This window comes from Podarcis cretensis, assembly GCF_951804945.1.
Source record: "Podarcis cretensis genome assembly, chromosome: 4".
NCBI lineage: Eukaryota > Metazoa > Chordata > Lepidosauria > Squamata > Lacertidae > Podarcis > Podarcis cretensis.
In genome coordinates, this window is record NC_137173.1 from 73,962,174 (window position 1) to 73,983,224 (window position 21,051).

The following is a 21,051-nucleotide window of genomic DNA, read 5'->3' on the forward strand; positions in this document are numbered from 1 at the left end:
CTACTTGCATGCAAGAGGAACAATCCAAAGTCAGCCATATTGATTTCAGTGTGAGTGAAGTACATTAGATCATTCCCACTGAAAAATCAAGGTGTGTGTAACTTTAGCAAAATTTTCTGTATTCTGTAAAAGCAGATCACCTACAAAATTATGGTACCTGTGGAGTGAACTTGGTTAATTTTGACAAAAACCAAAGCTCCTAAATTCTACCAAGCATACCGAATGGACTGCCAGGCTTATAACATTGAAACATTATATGCAAGAAAGAATTGGACATAAGCAGGTGAGCACTAAAGAGCTTATAAAGGTATCTGATATGTGGCATGTTATTTGTTGGATGCATTTAATTTAAAAAAAAATTGTAAAGGCAACTTCTTGTTTTTCTTCAAAGTGTCCGACTATCAACTGAGTACTATACAAACCTAAAGTACATCTCAACCGTCAATAAGATGCTTATGTCTACTTCACATTCCCATCTGCATATCAGCAAAATTATAGAAGCTGTCTACTTCTCTGGAAGCCGATGCCTTGTCCTCAGAGACAAAAACCTGTAGTTTAAAATGAAAATGAAAATCACTAACATACCCTCAACCAGATGATTTTATACAATAATAATAATAATAATTTATTATTTATACCCTGCCCATCTGGCTGGGCTTCCCCAGCCACTCTGGGCGGCTTCCAAAAAATATTAAAATACTATAATACATCAAACATTAAAAGCTTCCCTAAATATTCTAGTTTTTAAAAAATGGATCATATTGTTAAGCTACTCCTATTACTGAGTCAATTCAAGTTAAAAGTCAACTTAAATCCTGGATAGAACAGTAATACCAAAGTGAGAGAAACATGGTTTGTAGTTTGCTTGTTTCAAACATGCCATAGTTATCATTAACCACAGTTTGGATACTGCAGGCTGTGGTTAAGCAAACGCATTGGACCAGTCATTAAGCCTGTCGCCGAGGGCTGAAACATATGCTGCCCCAAGCTCCTTGGATGAAGGAAGGGATAAAATGTTAAAAAGTAGTCTTAATTTTTAAAATTAGCATTGAATTAAAAAACAAACTGGTTTCAGAATCAAGCACTCTTATGAATAACTATAGTAACTTGCAAATGATACCAATAGTTCTAGAAAACTCTAGAACCTGTGCTACTACTCACCTTCGCTCCACTGAAGACATTAACAACAATGTCTTGACACGCTGCTACAGAACCGTCACCACAGAACTCTAGCGCAACAACGGGACCTGAGAAAAAGACAGTATTTTTGTCATTAGGAATTTTCAGATATTTGGCCCACTGAAAATATTGCACTCTTTTCACAGTAAGAGCCAAAGCAGTCCTTGAGAGAAAAGCTGTATCTCAGAAAACAAGTCTAGTGTTACACCAGAAGTCTGAAACCTACGCAGAACCTCTCTCTGTACTCCCAACTATTTTCTTCTACTAACGCTACTGCCCCAACAATCCAGAATGAAGTTTCAGCCGGGCGGCAGGCTGCTATCTGCAGCGTGCGGAGCCCTGCGGGAACTCCCGCAAGACATCCGCAAGGCTCCCCACGCTGCGGATGTCTGCCTGGCGCGAGGGGCGCTCTGCTTCAGGGCGCCCCGCGCGCCGGGTGGCAGGCTGCTATCCGCAGCCTAGACAGCCCTGCAGGAACTCCTGCAGGGCTGCCTAGGCTGAGGATGTCTTCCTGAAGCCTGCATTCGCTCCATAGGATGCACCCAGATTTCCCCTTCATTTTTGGAGGGGAAAAAGTGCGTCCTATGGGGCGAAAAATACGGTAAGTTTCAGAAGTATTACTCCAATTTTTACGGGAAGGATAATGTACCTATAAAGATAAAAATGCTCCTATAGGCTGTGATTTTTAAATCTTCTTATTGCAGTTGGTTCTCCTGTAGATATGCTACAAAAGGAAAATCTTTGCAGATGGAAGAAATTAAGAATGTCATGCATAAGATGAAGACTAGAAAAGCACCAGGGCCAGATGGGCTTCCTACAGAGCAATATATGGCATATTTATACTTTCTGACCCCTAGGTTTTGCTATGTTTATCAAAAGCCTTTGAATAGGCACCCTGTCAAGCTCAATGTATGATGCATATTATTTCTGTAGATACCTATGTGGACTTCTGGAGGGCTTATATCAACTCGTTTTTTCAACTTTAGATGTAAGAACTAATGACAATTGTATTCTCAATGTGAGATTATGGTTATTGTGCTTTTTTATGTCCTTAATTTTTTTTTTAATGACACTTAAAATATGTATCAAAGAATGCAACTTCAATCGTTTTATTAAGTAAATTTAAAGGAACGGAAGGGTTTGTTTTTTGGAGTTGTCATACCTTTTTCAACTAAAGGGATAAATTCAGACGCTCTTTCCTGGAACACTCGCCGAGCATCATCTGCTTTCATGGAAACCTCTTTAGTCTGAACTAGCCAGAAGCCCTTGCCAGTCATCTATTTCAACAAGAATTAGAATTTCATATAAATTAACTAAATATTACTTAGCATACCATTTTGCTTGTATAAAGACTATAACCAATATATGCAATAATAATAATAATCCTGTTTACAATATCCAGTCATTTGCTTCACCTTTGTTTCTTTATGCTTCCTCCCAGAGGTGGCAACTGGAATAAAATAGTGGGGAGGGGGGCAGGTAAGCTCTGCCCCACATTTGAATGCAATGCACGTCAACCATGGGAGGGGACGGTCCCCTCAAATATTTTATGGTGGGGCGAAGGGAACTCAGGCCCAAGGAGTCGGCTCCTATGCTTCTTCCCCTTTTTATTGAACCTCAGGTTATCCAGTATCATGTTCCAAAGTAATAAGCCACTGTGGCAAGTGCACAAATGAAAAATGTGAAGCAACCCCCATCCACAGATGACATGGGGTAGTATGTAAATGGTATAGCTAAGGTTCCTGCATTGTAGGGGTTGGACTAGCTGACTCCTGGATCCCTTCTAACTCTTAAGATTCTATGATTTTAGGATTCTACGAAATGGTGCCCTATGGAAAATTATTTGATGTGGCAGAACCTTTCATCAAGGCAATCTTCAACTCCCACTCCCCATACAGTGCATCAGAGACCATTCCTTCACTAGGGGGACAAAGGTAAAGCAAATGACTGAATACAGTGGTGCCTCAGGTTACAGACGCTTCAGGTTACAGACTCCACTAACCCAGAAATAGTACCTCAGGTTAAGAACTTTGCTTCAGGATGAGAACAGAAATTGCGTGGCCGCCCCATTAGCTGAAGTGGTACCTCAGGTTAAGAACAGTTTCAGGTTAAGAACGGACCTCCAGAACAAATTAAGTTCTTAACCTGAGGTACCACTGTATTGTAAACAGGAATAATTTTCTTGATCATAGCCTTTTTATGCAAGCTAACTGGATACAATCCATGGTCTTATCCAAATCTGATGAATTTTCTCCAATGGCTAGGTTAAAAGAATTAAGTAGGCTACAGGATGAAGTTACAGCACCCCACCCTCACAGTAAATTTCCTCTCCGCACAGTGAATGTGGATATAGGAAAACAGATAAATCCAGAGCAATAGTTTGTGCTATACCAAGTGCAACTTCCTAGCAGCCATTTAGAAACTAAAGAGTACCGTATTTTTCGCTCTATAAGACGCACCAGACCACAAGACGCACCTAGTTTTTGGAGGAGGAAAAGAAGGGGGGGAAATTCTGAATCTCAGAAGCCAGAACAGCAAGAGGGATTGCTGCGCAGTGAAAGCAGCAATCCCTCTTGCTGTTCTGGCTTCTGGGATAGCTGCGCAGCCTGCATTCGCTTCATAAGACGCACACACGTTTCCCCTTACTTTTTAGGAGGGAAAAAGTGAGTCTTATAGAGCAAAAAATACGGTAATTTGACACTTAAATGTACGTTTCCAGAAAGGTCTCATAGTTTTTAAGAAATACAAGTCAAGATATGAGAGACAGCCGTGTGTTTCTTACCTCATCAATTAACTTTCTAGCATTGGCAGTTGTATAATCCCCAGCAAAGAATACGGCCAGGCAAGATTCTTCACTGTGCTTTGGACGTCTACCCTGCGTAACTGGAATTATGCTCCTGTTGGCATCTGTTGAAATCCTGACAGCTTTCAGTTCCTCAGCAGTTGGCAGTGGTACATGGTCCTGAACTAAAGCGTCCGTAGCTAGAAGACTCCAGTTGTTCTCTCCCGATACTGGTGTGAAATCATGGATATTGCTCCATGTATTGTTAAAGATGCTCAGCCCTGCATCTTTCAGCTGCAAAGCCAGCTCTGGATAGTAGTACTGGAAACACCCAAACTTCATACCTGTAGATGATTCAATGATGGGTTGGGTGGCACAGCACAGAAAGACGTCCATCTTTCTGCAGTCCCGGGTACGAAACTGTTGGCAAGCCACTACACATTTACAATCTTTGCAATCGCGGAAAAACACGCTGCCTTTCACAGGTCCTAAAAATATTCGGCAGTTTGTACAGTCATCAATAGTGATTGTAGCCGAGTGGTCAAAGATGTAGATATTGCAGTTTTCACAGTCTTGGATAACAAACTGTTGCCCTGCAACTTTCCCAGGTAAACGCCCTACTGTTTCGTCCTTGAGTCCAGAAAACATGTAGTCTTTAGGATCAATCTGAAAGAAAAGCAAGGCATGTAGCAAGACAATACACTTAATAAGCTATCCCTAAGAGAAAGTTAGCACATTGTGGTGAATGACTTACTTCTTTTGTGACATTGCTGTATTCCAAAGAAATATTTTCTCTGTTATTTAGATAAGCAACTGTCCTGTTACTCAAGGATAAGAGATGCAAGGAAAGATATTCTTTTTGGACTGATTTTTGTTGCCAATGAGTATACAAGTGGCATACAATGGTCAACCCGTCAGATATGAAGTTCTGCCATGAAATAAAACTGAATACACAGAAGTTCGGTGATGCTTTTTCACTGATAGAATAACCTTTTTAAGAACAGAATTGCTAAGGTTTACAGTTAAATATGTACGCTGGGGAGGGGCTGTAATTCAGCAACACAGCATATGCTTTGCTTGCAAGAGATCACAGGTTCAATCCACCTTGCCCCCCCCCCGGGGGGGGGGGGCTAGGGAAAATACTCCATCATGAAATCTTGAGGAGCCACTGTCTTTCAGTGCCAACAATATTGAGCTATATGAACCGAAGATATGACTTGGCATAGGGCACCATCATATACTCCAGACTAACTTTAATAAGGAAAGGGCAGAGGAATGATTACTGTTTTTAGGGAGTATATTATAGTTAGGTAACTTTAGGCTATAGATAGCAAGCCAAGTTACAACACATCCACAACGTCAACAGATAATTGAGGTAATTTAGAACATAATAATTTAATAAAATTAGCCAGCAAGTCTTATTACTGCCAGAAACAGAACACAAATAATGTGCTTTTAACCCTGATATTTACTTAGAATACTCATATTCTGGTCTATTGTACCAAGAGTGACTAAAAATCACCTTTCAGAAGATTCTCAAAATAAAAACCACACTCAAATCTAGTACAGGAACAGCAGCATCCATGTAGAACCAAGACTATTCAGGCAGCATTTCATGCCATCATTTTTGTTCTTCCCTGGTGTCATAGCAAATTGAAGGCCAAATGCTAAGAGCTCCTTTGTTTCCTTTTTGTCTTCTTTCCCCATTTTATTTGGCAATGTTAAGAATGCAGTTGAAGCACTGTTGCAATCTAGTTTAACTTCCTCAAATATTCATTTTCCTCCCAATTCCCTCAAGGAGCAAAAAGTAAAACTGACTTTTAGATACGAAATCTAACATATTACTGCACCGTAAACAAATTGGTAACTTGAAGAATGCAGTTCTTATCGACTTGAAAAAGTTCATTCACACGAATCACTAAACTGACTTGGTGATAGTGTTAAAAACTGAGATATGAAAGCTAGGAGCTAAATGGCACCTTAAACCTAGCTTATGGGCGCAACAATGGAATGTCTAGGCACGCTTTTTTATATAGTAAGAATACAAAGCAGAAAATGAATGAACTGCAGCTAAAATATTATGCTTATTTTTCACATGGTCTAGTCCTTCCCCTGCCCACCCCCCTAATATTCTTAAAAGGGTCTCTTCTCCAGTCTTCAGAGTGTAGCTGGAAGTGGGAAGACAGAAAAAAGTCCTCCTTTCCTTCCAATCTGCAGTTTTAATCTGAAATCTTAGGTGCAGTACTGAACCCCAGAGCACAGAAACTGCTCATGCTAATGAAATTCCCTGTCGCAAAATGTGCTTAGAACAATGGGAGTTTCGAACACTGGTGATAGAAGAATGGTGCCACAGTAAGCCTTGCTCCTTCTGTATAGTCTTAAGAAGCAGTCTGGAATGTTTTGCTTTGTTTGCCATGACATCCAAATTGCGACAAACCATAGTTAACATTAACAAGGCAACTTCAAAGTTCCATCTCTAAACCTTTTCTAAAAGGGATCAGCTACATATGCTATTAAACCCAGGTAACATAACTATGTTAAAATAACTATTTAGTTTATTTACTGAATCCCTTATAAAAAAAGGAAGTTGATCAGAAAGGGGAAAAAAACTCCCCCAAGTCACATCACAGTAGTATTTTTCCTGTAAAATGTTCTATTTATACACTACATGCAGATACATGTACATGTGGAACTAAAATTGCCCAGAAAGCGAAGTTACACATATTGCTGGGAACTGTCACACATTTTAGTGCTCTTATTCTGCCCTGAAATATGCTTTAAAAATGCTTTTTAAAGTGTATTGTGAATGTTGAAGTTATAGTCCAGGATTAAGCAAGGCAGGACAAGAAAAGATACAAAGGCATGTCACGAACTCAGGAATGCCCAGTAATGCTGTTCTCTGTAACTGCACTGCATGAGTGTGTGTGGCCTGTTCGGTCCTGCTCGGCAGAGCACAGCAGAATTAAAAGAATAGGCAACCAATTAAAAATTATAGCTACAACACCACAAGATCATACTATCTACTGTACGGCAAATGGTTTTCTTGCCTCATGTATAAAATGTACCAGTAGGAAACTCTTGAAAAGTGGTTACAGGCAGACTAAAACCTGACCTACTTTCATCTACATTCACACAAGCCCTTCAATAAAGTGAGTTTTAGGACCTAAAACGACCTGAAATTAAGGCTCACCCACACTCTTGATTTTCTAGCTGTGTTTGAAATATGAAAGTATAGCCAATTTGATTATCTTACTAATGCCAAACCGTACATTCTAAAGAGCGGCAGTAGGCAGATCAGAATCTACTGGTAGATCTCGCAGGGATCTGCAGTAGATCAGCAATAGCTACAGACTCCCAATTATTGAACAATGGCTCCAATATAGTATTTTTATGTAAAATAGGCTGCTGAAATGAAGAAAGCTAACAAGGAGTGGACTTGATTTAAAATCTTAATTTGTTTCTAGATGTTGGTTGGTATCCATCAGTCTCAGGAGACAATGGAAGTGTGAGTCTTCTGGGGTGAAGTCAAACTGTTGTAGAGTTATAGCACCTGCTGTGAGGCATATGAAGGCATCTGGTTGTGCTGTGTACCATGGAGTTTCTTCTTTCTGTGCTCTTCCCAACTCAGTTCCTAGGCTCAGCATGCACTCATAGGCCTGTACAGTGGTACCTCAGGTTACATACGCTTCAGGTTACATACGCTTCAGGTTACATACTCTGCTAACCCAGAAATAGTGCTTCAGGTTAAGAACTTTGCTTCAGGATGAGAACAGAAATTGTGCTCTGGCGGCGCGGTGGCAGCAGGAGGCCCATTAGCTAAAGTGGTGCTTCAGGTTAAGAACAGTTTCAGGTTAAGAACAGACCTCTGGAACGAATTAAGTATTTAACCCGAGGTACCACTGTAGTTCTTTAATTCTGATTACATGCCTTCTCCTTATGTCTCTGGTTCCCCCACCCCACCCCTGTTCTTAGGGTTCAAGTAAAAAACCAAGTAGATTTGACAAGGCTGTTCTGCTCACTCCTGCTACAGAAGAGCTGGAGAAGATGACACTAGGAAAATTTATACAGAACTAGCCATGAATTAATGGGTGTGGGTGGGTGTGCGCACACACACACACATACTACACACACACACACACACACACACACACAGATTTTAATTCTCAAAAAGCAGGTCCTCATATAGCCCAAACAGCACCACTTTCAGAGGAAGCCATGGTTTGCACAAGTACAAAACAAAAACAAAAACTTTAGGGGGGGGCGGAAACCTAAGCAAGCTATGAAAACAACCCAAGGCCTAAACAGATTCAGAACATTGCCTGGACACTGTGGTGGGAGAAAGAGTATCTAGAAATTTGAGGTAGAGTATTCTGTTGTTGTTTAGTCGTTTAGTCGTGTCCGACTCTTCGTGACCCCATGGACCAGAGCACGCCAGGCACTTCTGTCCTCCACTGCCTCCCGCAGTTTGGTCAAACTCATGTTTGTAGCTTTGAGAACACTTTCCAACCATCTCGTCCTCTGTCGTCCCCTTCTCCTTGTGCCCTGAATCTTTCCCAACATCAGGGTCTTTTCCAGGGAGTCTTCTCTTCTCATGAGGTGGCCAAAGTATTGGAGCCTCAGCTTCACGATCTGTCCTTCCAGTGAGCACTCAGGGCTGATTTCCTTAAGAATGGATGTGTCTGATCTTCTTGCAGTCCATGGGACTCTCGAGTCTCCTTCCAGCACCATAATTCAAAAGCAGAGTATTCTACACAGCAACATTTGTTGCAGGTCACACCTGTGCAGCATTTATTACAAGTTCTTCTCATCAAGCAGCCTCGTCTGCCTTAATTCCAATCCTCCTCCATCACCATCCGTTTTATTATTATTATTTTTTAAATAATTTTTATTAAAGATTTTTTAAATACAACAAACAAAATAAAACATACAAAAATGTCATGTGTCATAACATATTTTCTGATCCTCCTTGGACTTCCTCACATCTCCCGCTCCTACGTTCCAAATTTATAAAAAATTAAACCAGCAATTTCTCACCTTATCCCCACCTTAAAATCCATTTTTACAATGTTATATCTTAAATTTTAGATATGTTTATTTCCTCTTCAGTGCATTAAGATTAACCCAATAATTATCTAAAAAATTAGTTTTTTCATAAATTTAACTTATCTTCATAATTCACTTCATTTGTTTCCATGGTGCCCAATTGTTTATGATCAAACATCCTGCTTAACATTCATACAATTTACAATACTTTTGCAAATAAATCTTAAATTTTCTCCAATCTTCTTCCACCGTCTCCTCTCCCAGGTCTCGGATTCTGCCCGTCATCTCGGCCAGTTCCATATAGTCCAACAGTTGCATCTGCCATTCTTCCAGTGTGGGTAGATCTTGAGTTTTCCAATGCTTGGCAACGAGTATCCTTGCTGCTGTTGTTGCATACATAAAAAATGTTCGATCCTTCTTTAGTTCGATCCTTGGCCAACAATACCCAAAAGGAAGGCCTCTGGTTTCTTAAGGAAGGTATACTTAAATACCTTTTTCAGCTCATTATATATCATTTCCCAGAAAGCCTTCACTTTAGGGCAAGTCCACCAAAGGTGAAAGAAGGTTCCTTCATTTTCCTTACATTTCCAACACTTATTATCAGACAAGTGGTATATTTTTGCAAGTTTGACTGGGGTCATGTACCATCTGTATATCATTTTCATTACATTTTCTTTCAAAGCATTACATGCAGTGAAATTCAGCCCAGTAGTCCACAATTTTTCCCAGTCCTCAAACATAATATTGTACCCAATGTCCTGTGCCCACTTTATCATAGCCGATTTAACCATTTCATCTTGTGTGTTCCATTTTAACAGCAAGTTATACATTCTTGAAAGTACCTTAGTCTTAGGCTCTAACAGTTCCGTTTCTAACTTCGATTTTTCCACCTGGAATCCTAGCTTTTTATCAAGTTTAAAAACTTCTTTAATCTGAGCATAATGTAACCAATCTCGCACTTTGTCTTTCATTTTCTCCTGACTCTGCAATTTCCAGTTGTCTCCATCTTTTTCTAATATTTCCCAATATTTCTGCCATTTGGCCTCCATATTGAGTCTTTTTCGGGCCTTAGCTTCCAATGGTGAAAGCCACCTTGGAGTTTTGTTTTCCAATAAGTCTTTGTATTTTGTCCAGACATTAAACAATGCTTTTCTGACGATATGGTTCTTGAAATTCCTATTAATCTTAACCTTGTCATACCATAAATATGCATGCCAACCAAACGCATTATCAAAACCTTCCAAATCCAATACATCAGTATTCTCAAGAAGCAGCCAATCTTTTAACCAGCAGAAAGCTGCTGATTCATAATACAGCCTTAAGTCTGGCAGGGCAAAGCCCCCTCTTTCTTTCGCATCAGTTAATATCTTAAACTTAATTCTGGGCTTTTTGCCCTGCCAGACAAATTTGGAAATATCTCTCTGCCACTTCCGGAAACACTCTGTTTTGTCCACAATCTGCAATGTTTGAAATAAAAACAGCATTTTTGGCAATACATTCATCTTTACAGCAGCAATTCGGCCTAACAAGGAAAGTTTCAATCTTGTCCAAGTTTCTAAGTCTCTCTTAATTTCAACCCAACATTTCTCATAATTATCTTTAAATAGACTCAGATTTTTTGCTGTTATGTTCACCCCTAGGTATTTTACTTTTTTGACCACATTTAACTCTGTCTCTTTCTGAAACCGTTCTGACTCTGTAACTGTCAAATTTTTTCCCAACACCTTAGTTTTCTGCTTGTTTAATTTGAATCCCGCTACCCGACCAAACTCTTGAATCAATTGTAGTACTTTTTTCGTACTAGATTCTGGCTCCTGTAGAGTCAAAACTAGGTCATCTGCAAACGCTTTAAGTTTATATTGTTTCTCTCCGACCTCAATCCCTTTAACCAACCAGTCCTCTCTAATCATGTTCAAGAGCACCTCCAGGACCGAAATAAATAACAATGGGGAAATAGGGCAGCCTTGTCGTGTTCCTTTTTCAATTTTGAACTCTTCTGTAATCACATTGTTTACTATCAGTTTAGCCTTTTGTTCTGAATAAATTGCATCTATCCCATTTCCAAAACCCCGTCCCACTCCCATCCCTTCCAAATTTTCCTTCATAAATTTCCAAGAAATATTATCAAAGGCCTTCTCCACATCGATGAAAATTAACACTGCTTTTGTGTTGATATTTGTTTGCAATAGTTCCAAAATATCAATAATGTTCCTTGTATTAGCAAACAAATGTCTACCTGGGAGAAAGCCTGCCTGGTCCTTGTGAATTACTTGGTTAAAAACTTTTTTAAATCTACTTGCTAAAATGTCTGCAAATATTTTGTAATCCACGTTTAAAAGAGAGATGGGGCGGTAGTTCTTAAGTTGAGTCTTTTCAGTTTCCAATTTTGGTATCAATGTGATAAACGCTTCTTTCCACGATTCCGGCACCTTCTTCCCCTCCAGAATTTCATTGCGAACCTCCAACAATGGTTGTATCAAATAGTCTTTCAATGTCTTGTAGTACCTGGAGGTGAGCCCATCTGGCCCTGGGGATTTGCCCAGTTGCGTGTTCTGAATGGCTTGTTCAATCTCTTGTCGTGTTATTTTAGAGTTCAGGATTACTCTATTTTCCTGTGATAATTTTGATAGTCCATTTTTTTTCAAAAATTGTTTTATCTCCATTTCATCTTGTGGCCCTTGAGTATATAATTTTTAAAAATATCTCTGGAAGCATTTTCTGATATCCACAGGGTTCTGAATATTTCTTCCTTCAACCTCTAAATTTGTAACAGTATTTAATTTTTGTCTCTTCTTCAACTGCCATGCTAGCAGTTTTCCACATTTGTTTGCTGATTCAAATGTTCTTTGTTTCATTAATTTAACTTTCCACTCTATTTCCTGATTTATCAATTTGGAATATTGTGCTTGATAGAGTTTAATTTCTCTCAGAATCGGCTATGACTTCGGATTTAATCTTAACTTCTTCTCAAATTCTTTAATTTTCTTCAGAATCTTATCTTTTTTTCTCATTTTGTGTCCTTTTCTTTACAGCATTCTGTTGTATCAAGAACCCCCTCATCACAGCCTTACTTGCGTCCCAGATAATTCTTTTTTCCACTGTAGTATTCAAATTTATCTCAAAATAATCCTTCAGGACTTTTTGGGCCTTCTTGGTTATCTCCTGATCTCTGAACAAATTGTCATTCATCTTCCATCTAAAGGAGCCGGTTGGTAGTAGTGTCATAACCATCTTTACAGCATTATGGTCGGAGCAGGTCTTTGGGCAGATTTCCACCTTTCTCGTCTTAGGTGCCAGACCTCTGGATATCCATATTTGGTCGATTCTCGTCCATGTCAGTTGGGCTTCAGAAAAGAATGTTCCTTCTCTTCCCAAGGGGTTCTTTGTCCTCCAGATGTCAATCAAGTCCATATTGTCAGTCAGTTCAAAAAAGGTCTTAGGTAGTCTGCCATCTTTTGTAACATTTTGATTATGTGACTTATCCATGTTGGTTGATACCACGCCGTTCATATCTCCCATCATAATGATGTTGTCATAGTCCAGATAGTCCAGGACGCTCTCATGCAACTTCTTGTAAAATTCCGATTTCCCCTCATTTGGTGCGTAAATTCCTAATATCAAAAACTTCTCTCCTTGGTATTGTATCTCGATTGCCAAAATTCTTCCTTGCTCATCTTTGAACAAAAATTTAGGTGACAGGCTCTCTTTTACATAGATCACCACTCCTCTTTTCTTAACTCGATCCGAAGAAATAAATTCTTGGCCTAATCTTTTATTTATTAGCACTTTTCTGTGGAGCCTAGTCACATGTGTTTCTTGCAAACAAATAATGTCCAATTGTTCTTTTTTCAATATATGAAATAGTTTCCTCCTTTTTTCCGGGGAATTGCACCCATTAATATTCCAACTCAACAGTTGCAGAGACATCCTAAACAATTCTGTTATTTCTCTAGGGGTGGTATCTTTTTCTCTGAGTCTCCAGGTTCCAAGGGTAGAAGTACAGCAGATGCTCCAGGCCCAAATGGTGTTTCAATTCCTTTCTGAAGGTCCTCTCCGTAGGCAGTCAAGAATTTATCTCTGTCTTCAATTGTTTTAATTTTGACTTTCTTCCCTCTGAAGGTAAAGGATAATCCCTGAGGAAATTCCCACCTAAAGATGATTGAGTTGCTCCTTAACAATCTGGTCAATTCAAGATAGGCGGATCTAAGGTCCAGCAGTTGTTTCGGGATGTCTTTATAAATTTCAGCTCTTTTATCCAAAATGTCCAATGACTTTTCGTAACGTTGGCCCAATATCTTGTCCCTTTCCTCCTTCGATCTCAAAGTTATCAAACAGTCTCTGGGCTTATCCTTCTTTGCAAATTTTCCAAGTCTGAAAGCCGACACAATTTTAAAGTCCTTTTCTTCCTGGATAGGCCAGAACTTGGAAAATTCTTTGGTCAGGAACTCAGCTAGGTTTCCTTCTTCAACTTCTGGTATTGACCTTAACCTTAAATTGTTTTCCCGATTCCGCAATTCTATCATAGACAAATACATCTGTTGCTCTCCAACTTGTTTATAGAATGGTTTTACCTCTTGTTCTAAATTTTCGACCTTTTGGCTAGTGGCCTCAGCCAATTTACGATTCTCTACAGTGGCCTCAGTTAACTGCCCAATTGCTTGTACGTTCTGTGCCATCTGTCCAGTTATTTTATTTAGACTAGCTGTATTTTGGTCTATTTTAGCTGTTTGTTCATCCGCTTTCTTATCCAGAGATTCTACTTTTTTATCCAGAGACTCCAATTTTTCATAAATTTTCTCTAAAATTGAAGCAGTTGTTCCTGAGGCCATTATCTTCCAACTGTAACTGCTCAGTTTCTTCTTCCCCTGCCAACGGCAGAGTAGACACAATTTCTTCTTCCCCCGCTGACGGCAGAGTAGGTACAGATGATCTACGTGTCTGTAAGGCTGAGGTTAAAGTTATTTGTCTAGTTCTTGCTCCTCTTTTTCTTGTGCCACTCATTCCAATTTTATCTGGGAGCCAAGGTCAAACTGAGTTGTTCCCATGAGAATGTAACAGCCCAAGAGCAAACAGTCAAATAGGAGGAAAGGAAAGAGAAAGTAAAATAGTGTCACTGCTGTAAATCCAAATTCCTCTAGAGGGAGCTTAGAATGTTTTGAGGGAAGAAGTCCATTCAAATAAAATCAATTAAGTCCAATTTAATGTCCACAGACCTTCAATAGCTAATGTTTAGCAGAGTTGGTGTTAAAAGCATAACATTGTTTCTGACAAGTGCCAACTGGTGTTTCAAAATAGCAAGTCCAAAGTAACAAGTCCAAATAAGCTCAGATTGTTGCAAATCCAAATACACAATAGCCAAGTCTGCAAGCTGACAGTTCTACTGTTCAGGCAGCCCTACTGCCTGGGCTTCTCAGTTAAGATTTTGTAATTCCCAAAACAGAAGATTGACACAGTCCACTTAAAAGAATAAGTCCAATAAATAAATTAGATCCTTACTTTGCCCAGAAACAGCTTCAGAAAATGTTCAGATCAAAATAACTTAAAAGCCTCTTCAATGGCTCCACGCCTCCAGCTCTTTTGCTTTGAAGTTTAAATAGCAGCGGAAGACGGACTTCCTTTTAACGTCTCTCCGCTTTCAGCAGAATTTCCAATAATTTAGACTCCAATCGTAAAAAATCCCTTCTTACTCACGGGTTGTTGCTTTTCGGTTCCCAGTATTTTAAGGAAGAAAGCTCAGCGCTCACCGACAGCAGCTGCGCGGCTTCACTCTCCAGAGTAGCGATCGACTCACAGCGCCGCGACCCCCTCCACGATCCGAGGCTCCTTACGGGGTCTCTTCAACGTTTCCAGGGTCGCTCTTGGCACCCGCCGAGTCCCACGTCCCCAGGCTCTTGCTGCCTGGGGTTTTCCGCTTTGCCGTAGCGGACGACCCGATTCTGGAGAGCTTCCTTCTCACAGCGCGAGAAGGACCGCCATTGTCATTCGCGCCGCCTCCGGAAGTCCATCACCATCCGTTTTAAAACATATTAAACTGGTGGCTTTTAATCCACTTAAGAGCCTTAGGTGACAAGGGCATTTGGCCATGGTTAAATATAAATATAACCCTTAAATTTAAGTGTGTCAAGTCTGCTGCAGGTAAGTCTGCAATGCTTTAGAATAGTGATAGCACAGGGAATTAGTACAGTTTACCTAGGCACTCTCTTTAAAAGGAAGGGCTATTCCCTGAAACACATTGCTATATGCAATCTCAGAAAAGGAATAGACAGGCCTAAAGACAGAGGTGGGGAAAGTGCAGCCCTCAAGACGATGCTCGGCTGCACTGCCATAATCCCTGACCACTGTCCACGCTGGCTAGGCCTGTTGTGAGTCCTGAAATATCTAGAGGAGCACAGATTTCCCACCTCTGTGCAGGCAGGATGGCAGATTTTGGAAAATCAAGCTCAACAATAACTTCAAATGAAATGACATTTGAAATAACACACCAATTAACATTTAACCTGATCGCTTCACTAGTATACTGCATGTTTATTTCAAAGACAATGTCACTCTGAAGAATGGAATAGTGTTTCATTTCCGTATCTACGTTGGGAGCAGTTCATTCCCTAACATATAAGAGGATTCATCCTATGTAGGACAGTGGTTCCTCAAGGGAGCAGTGGAATGGCTGACAGGAGCAGGCACCAAGAGTCTAGGGCAGGCACCCCCAAACTCAGCCCTCCAGATGCTTTGGGACTACATTTCCCATCATCCCTGACCACTGGTCCCGTTAGCTAGGGATGATGGAAGTTGTAGTCCCAAAACATCTGGAGGGCCGAGTTTGGGGATGCCTGGTCTAGGGGGTACCAGGGGTGTAAATGACTAGAGGTGTAAATGACTATCAGACTTTGAAAAGCTGGTATCACTGATTTAAATGCATAAATTATGCTGAATGAAACTAAATAGTTTTAATTGGATTTTGAATACAGTAATTCTGCAAATGATTGTCACTGTTTTGCATTTTACTGTCTAGAGGGTGGCGCTGTGGGTTAAACCACAGAGCCTAGGACTTGCTGATCAGAAGGTTGGCTGTTCGAATCCCCGCAACAGGGTGAGCTCCCGTTGCTTGATCCCTGCTCCTGCCAACCTAGCAGTTTGAAAGCATGTCAAAGTAGATAAATAGGTACAGCTCCGGCGGGAAGGTAAATGGCGTTTCCGTGCGCTGCTCTGGTTCACCAGAAGCGGCTTGGTCATGCTGGCCACATGATCCGGAAGCTGTACGCCGGCTCCCTTGGCCAATAAAGTGAGATGAGTGCCGCAACCCTAGAGTCGGTCACAACTGGACTTAATGGTCAGGGCTCCCTTTACCTTTACCTTATCTTCCTTAGCGGGTCATGCAAAGCACTTTTTTTTATAGGGCAGGGGGTACAGGGGATGAGTTTATGGAACCAAAGGGTTCCATGGACTAAAAAAAAAATGATGGTGTCATGCAAAAAAAAAACATTTTAGACTCCTTAGTATGAGATCTATCAAATTGCAAACTATACTGTTTAAGGGAAGTTCCTTTCATTACCACAAGAGGAAGTTGAGTCAAAAACTACAGAAAAGCTTCCTCAGTTGAAATCACCTACACCACCCACCAAGCACATGACCATAACATGAGTCAAGTGTTACATTACCTCTAAATTTTGAAATACCCAATGCACAGAACCAACTAAACAAAAAATAATTAGGGAGCCAGGAAAATAAAGTGTATATGACCTCAAAGAGCGGCTTACATAGTGTTGTGGAAAGAATGCAATTAGTTAGCAAACAAGCACAGAATCCTCTGTGGGAAACAGCTGCCTTGGCTACTACCTGCAGCCTCATTGCCAATTCACAAGGGGTTGGGGTGGGTAGGAGGGATGAAATAAGAGAAAACCATTATGTTTTACAATCAGATACACAAGATTACAATGATGCCCTCTTTGCTCAAAATCCCAGAGCGATAACTATATCAGCTGCCAAACACAAAATGTGTTGAGGTACCTCAAAGGCAAATCGATTGGCGGCATTACGGTATTTGAAATACCTTTCGCAGGATGCTGAGAGTGAAAGTACAAAACAGCTTATTCCACAACCCTTTGTTGTAGTCTTTAGGATCCCACAACACTTACTATGCATAGTAAGGGCAGACTTAAGGAGTTAGATAACCACCTTCCTTAGGGATAAGAAAGGGATGCGCTAAGAGATGTTGAGCCTGCTCCGTAAGCAGGTAAGAGGATAAGACGTGCTGGAAAAGGAAGTACACGCAGAGAGGAAGGAAGAGTAACGAAAGACAGAAGACGTGTAAAAAGAAAGGAGCTCGGGACGTCAGTAGAGAGGCGCTGAAGAAATGATGATGAGCGACATGGAAGTCCACACGTAGCAGAATTGCTTGCACAACATTAAGGATATTAAGGTACCCGAGCAATTTTGGACCACAACCAGCCTACGGAAGGGCGTCTAAATACAGATTTTTCTGCAAAAATACCCCCCCCCCCTCACGCTCAGGTCCAAGAAGTGCGGCCCCTTCCACCCACCCTCTCCCGAAGAGGCACTTGGAAGAGCCGATAGGAGGAAAACCACAGGCTTCCGCCACCCCAAGCCAACCCGTGTCTGTTCCAAGGGCGTTCACACGTGCATCCTTGGCAGATGCAGCGGGGAAGGAAAGAGCCCCAAGGGGAGAAAGGGGCGTCCGAAAGGGAGGATCACGCGTGCAGTCAAGGGAGAAGCAACGGGGGAGGAAGAAGGGGAGGGAAGCAGCAGCCGCGCGTGCAGCTGGTCCTGGCGGGGAGTGGGCGGCAGGGCGGAGGGTTACCTTGGCTCGCTGGTCCCAGCTGTACTGCGGCTGCTTCTCGGCCTCCGAGGGCACCGCGACGTCTCCGTCCCCGCTCTCGCCGCCGGGCTTCGGCTCTTTGGCCTGCTTCCTCCGCTTGGAGAAGAAGCAGCCCATGGCGGTTCACCTCCGGCCACACCGCGCAGCCCGCCTCCGGGATCGCGCAAGGCAGCGGCCACCACCCCAGCCGCGGCTCCCGCTAGCCGAATAAGCCTCGCCTGGCCCCGCCCTCCGCTTTAAGCGCCCGCTTCCGGCTTCAACCTCGCCCGTCTCCCAGGGCGACGGAGGAGGCTCCGCCCCCATGGGCGAGCGGCAGCCTATCGGCGGCTCGGGTCGGGGCCGTCAATCGGACTCATTGACGAATCGGGAGGCTCTCCTCCTCCTCCTCCCCTGCCTGAGCCTGGAGGCAGAGGGAGAAGTGGGGTTTTTTCTTTCCTCAAAAAATAATAATAATGGGGGGATCACCCGCCCCTCCTGTTCGTCACACTTTGCTGTCTTTCAGGGCGTGAAAATAAATAAATCCCTGTATTGCAAGGGGGTTGGACTAGATGACCCTTGGGGTGCCTTCCAACTCGACAGTTCTATGATTCTAAATAGAAATGCCTTGGGGTCTGAAATATCCCCTGGGGATGGATGTGGGGGGAGTGTACTCTGTACATGCTCAGATGCAGGTGTGTATGTTAATTGTAGCCAGGTATGCTGCAACTACAGGCTCATATTTGGCAAAAGGCACCAGGGCCAAGTTCTTGTTCATTTTCTCCCAAAATATGGCCCGGCCCAATAAGTAATGTGCTCTGGGAACTATTTTATGGCCTCAGTTAAGAAAATGTTATTGCATTTATCAGTGTTATAGGTGATGCTGTAAAGTTTATAGTATAAAGAGTCTGCCATTTGGTTGTGTACTAAACAGAGTTTGTGGCCAAGGGAACTACGCCCCATTGCTTCCCTCGATCTCACTAGGTTTTATTTCAAATTAAATGGGAGACAGATTAGAGTGCAATCCTATACACCTCTATTCAAAAGTAAACCCCTTGGGACATTCTCCCAAGTAAGTGAAGAAAGGATTGCAGCATTCACATAATAGAACTTACAATGGAATCCTATGCTGCTTCCTCAGAAGTAGGCCTATGAACCTTAAAATACTAGGCTGTCTGTATATTAATAAGGAATAAAGAAGCAGTGGTTGCTTTAGCTGAAAGCTAGAAGCTTCAGTACAGACAAAATAATCTACTTCTTCACAGTGTACTTAAAACAAAAGAATTTGTGACCACAGGATGTAGTGATGCCACCAACTTGGGATGGCTTTAAAAGGGGATTAAACAAATTCATGGAGGATAAAGTTATCACTGGCTACTAGTCCTGAAGGCTGTGTACTACCACCAGTACCAGAGGTGGTTTGCCTCTGAATACCAGTTGCTTGTGGGCAGTAATTGTATGATGTGTATAATAGTTGTTCTTCTGGAATCATCATTCAGGGATGTGGAAACATGTAAGAGTAAGATCAATTTGTAAATGAAGAGCTTATGGGACTGATTCCCTGTGTTCCCATGTTGCAGTGCAGAATTCAGTCTATTGTGCTAGCCACTGGGAAAAGGAATTGCTCACTATTTTGCTTCCTTCCTCTTTTGCCTGATTTCGCACAAGCTTAGGCAAGCCTAAACAAATGGAGTTCAGTGGATACACAGCCCCATTTTTGTGTGCATACTTAGTGAGAAGTAAGCTCTCCTGTATTTAGTTGGCAAGGGGAATATGTTCCCCACATGTACTTGAACTCCTGTCATCTCTGACCATTGGCCATGGTGGCTGGAGCTTCAACACCATTTGATAGGGCCACAGGTTCCTCACCCCTGTTCTGAGTAAACATGTATAGTATTAACATGCTTAACAAATGAATAACCTTGCTTAATATTTACCCAACAGAATATATGGTAAACATTGCAGTTCTCTTTGGGAAATGCTGCTAGTGGACTCCAAGGAATTAATTATCCCAGTTGTTGACAGTACAAAATATCAAGGGACTAAAAGGAGAGGATGTGTGAAAACAGTTACACCATAAATAATAATCTGGCTCAGATTTCCTATAATATTTAGCACTCAGTTAGAAAGCAAAGGTGGTCAAATTGACCTATTAGAAAAATGTCAAAACCCACATTACAGCAGTATCTTTATTAAGCCAATGTGGCAACATGCAAGCTTTTGAATTCTCCAAAATGCTTCATTAGGCTAGAGGGTAAACAAAACAAGAGGAAGGGAGGGGTGGAAAAATTTTGCTGATATTGGAGCCAAAGATGGAGTCTGCTTTAAGTCACAGTCTTAAGATGAAATATGGGAGGTGACAGACATTTATATGAAGTTCTGCAATGTACTTTGCTGGTTTGAGGTTGCACAAAAAAGTGCTGGAAAAAAGAAACATATATAGTAATGTTGCATGCCACCCCAGTCAGATGGGTTGGGTAGAAATAATGAAATAATAATAATAAAATAATCTCAAAGTGGTGCGAGATTCCAGAGGTTCCAGGTGCTTGCTCAGAATTCGGTTTCTTTGGAATGAGGAATAGTGGAGACTGTGGTATCTATGATATATGGTTTTTAAATGAAGGGGCTCACAGCATTAACACCCCAAGATGTCTTGCTTCTCCCACAGTCACAGCCTTGGATTCAAGCAGAAGTCAAGCATGGTTGCACTTTTTGGCTTGTGCCTGCAATCTGCTTCTAGCCCAGCTCTCTCTCATACTGGCCTGTCTTTCTCACTGCGACCCATTTGCCCTCTGGTACAGAGCAACCTCCTTTGCTATACCTTACTTTGGTCACTATGACCCTTGCCTGGCTAATTCAACAATGAAAACCTGTTAGATTTTAACCCTTGCTGAATCCAGGAATTAAGAGAGGACTCCGGCATCAGATAGTAAAACTCCCCCGTAAACTTACGATAGGAATTTTTAGAGTTCACATACGTTATATCAGTAATCCTTACCGCAACCCTATAAGGCAGATCTCAGTTTAACTATCCTCATATTGCAGATAAAAGGCTCAAGCTGACTGACTTTGTTAAGGCATCAAGTGAGACAATAGTTGCGGTGGAATTTGATCTGGAATCTTACCTATGTGCAAACATTACTCCACACCAGCTCCTGAAGCATAAGCCTATCTAGGCTTACTTGGAAAGTACTCAATGGGTGCATTCCAGGTAAGAATGCCTAGTGTTTCTGTATCA

At 41.5% G+C, this 21,051-nt stretch overlaps 1 protein-coding gene across 1 annotated transcript; it reads right to left on the reverse strand.

Annotated features, from left to right (window-relative positions):
• Positions 1-359: 359 nt before the first annotated feature.
• RP2 (RP2 activator of ARL3 GTPase) lies at positions 360-18,066 on the reverse strand. The gene is made up of 5 exons (XM_079972955.1): positions 17,820-18,066; positions 3,962-4,627; positions 2,342-2,456; positions 1,162-1,247; positions 360-548 (listed from the first exon to the last, which is right to left on the reverse strand). The coding sequence occupies exons 1-5, from the start codon at positions 17,952-17,954 to the stop codon at positions 465-467; spliced, it is 1,086 nt and encodes a 361-aa protein (XP_079829081.1). The 5' UTR covers positions 17,955-18,066; the 3' UTR covers positions 360-464.
• Between the last annotated feature and the right edge of the window lie 2,985 nt (positions 18,067-21,051).

Bases quoted from the DNA above. Each gene is read 5' to 3' on its own strand.
- RP2 (XM_079972955.1), bottom strand. From the start codon at position 17,954: ATGGGCTGCTTCTTCTCCAAGCGGAGGAAGCAGGCCAAAGAGCCGAAG. The intron at 4,628-17,819 runs GTAACCCTCCGC...CTTTTCTTTCAG, and splicing joins GCTGGGACCAGCGAGCCAAG to ATTGATCCTAAAGACTACAT. The intron at 1,248-2,341 runs GTATGACAACTC...TCTTTTTCTCAG, and splicing joins TATCCCTTTAGTTGAAAAAG to GTCCCGTTGTTGCGCTAGAG.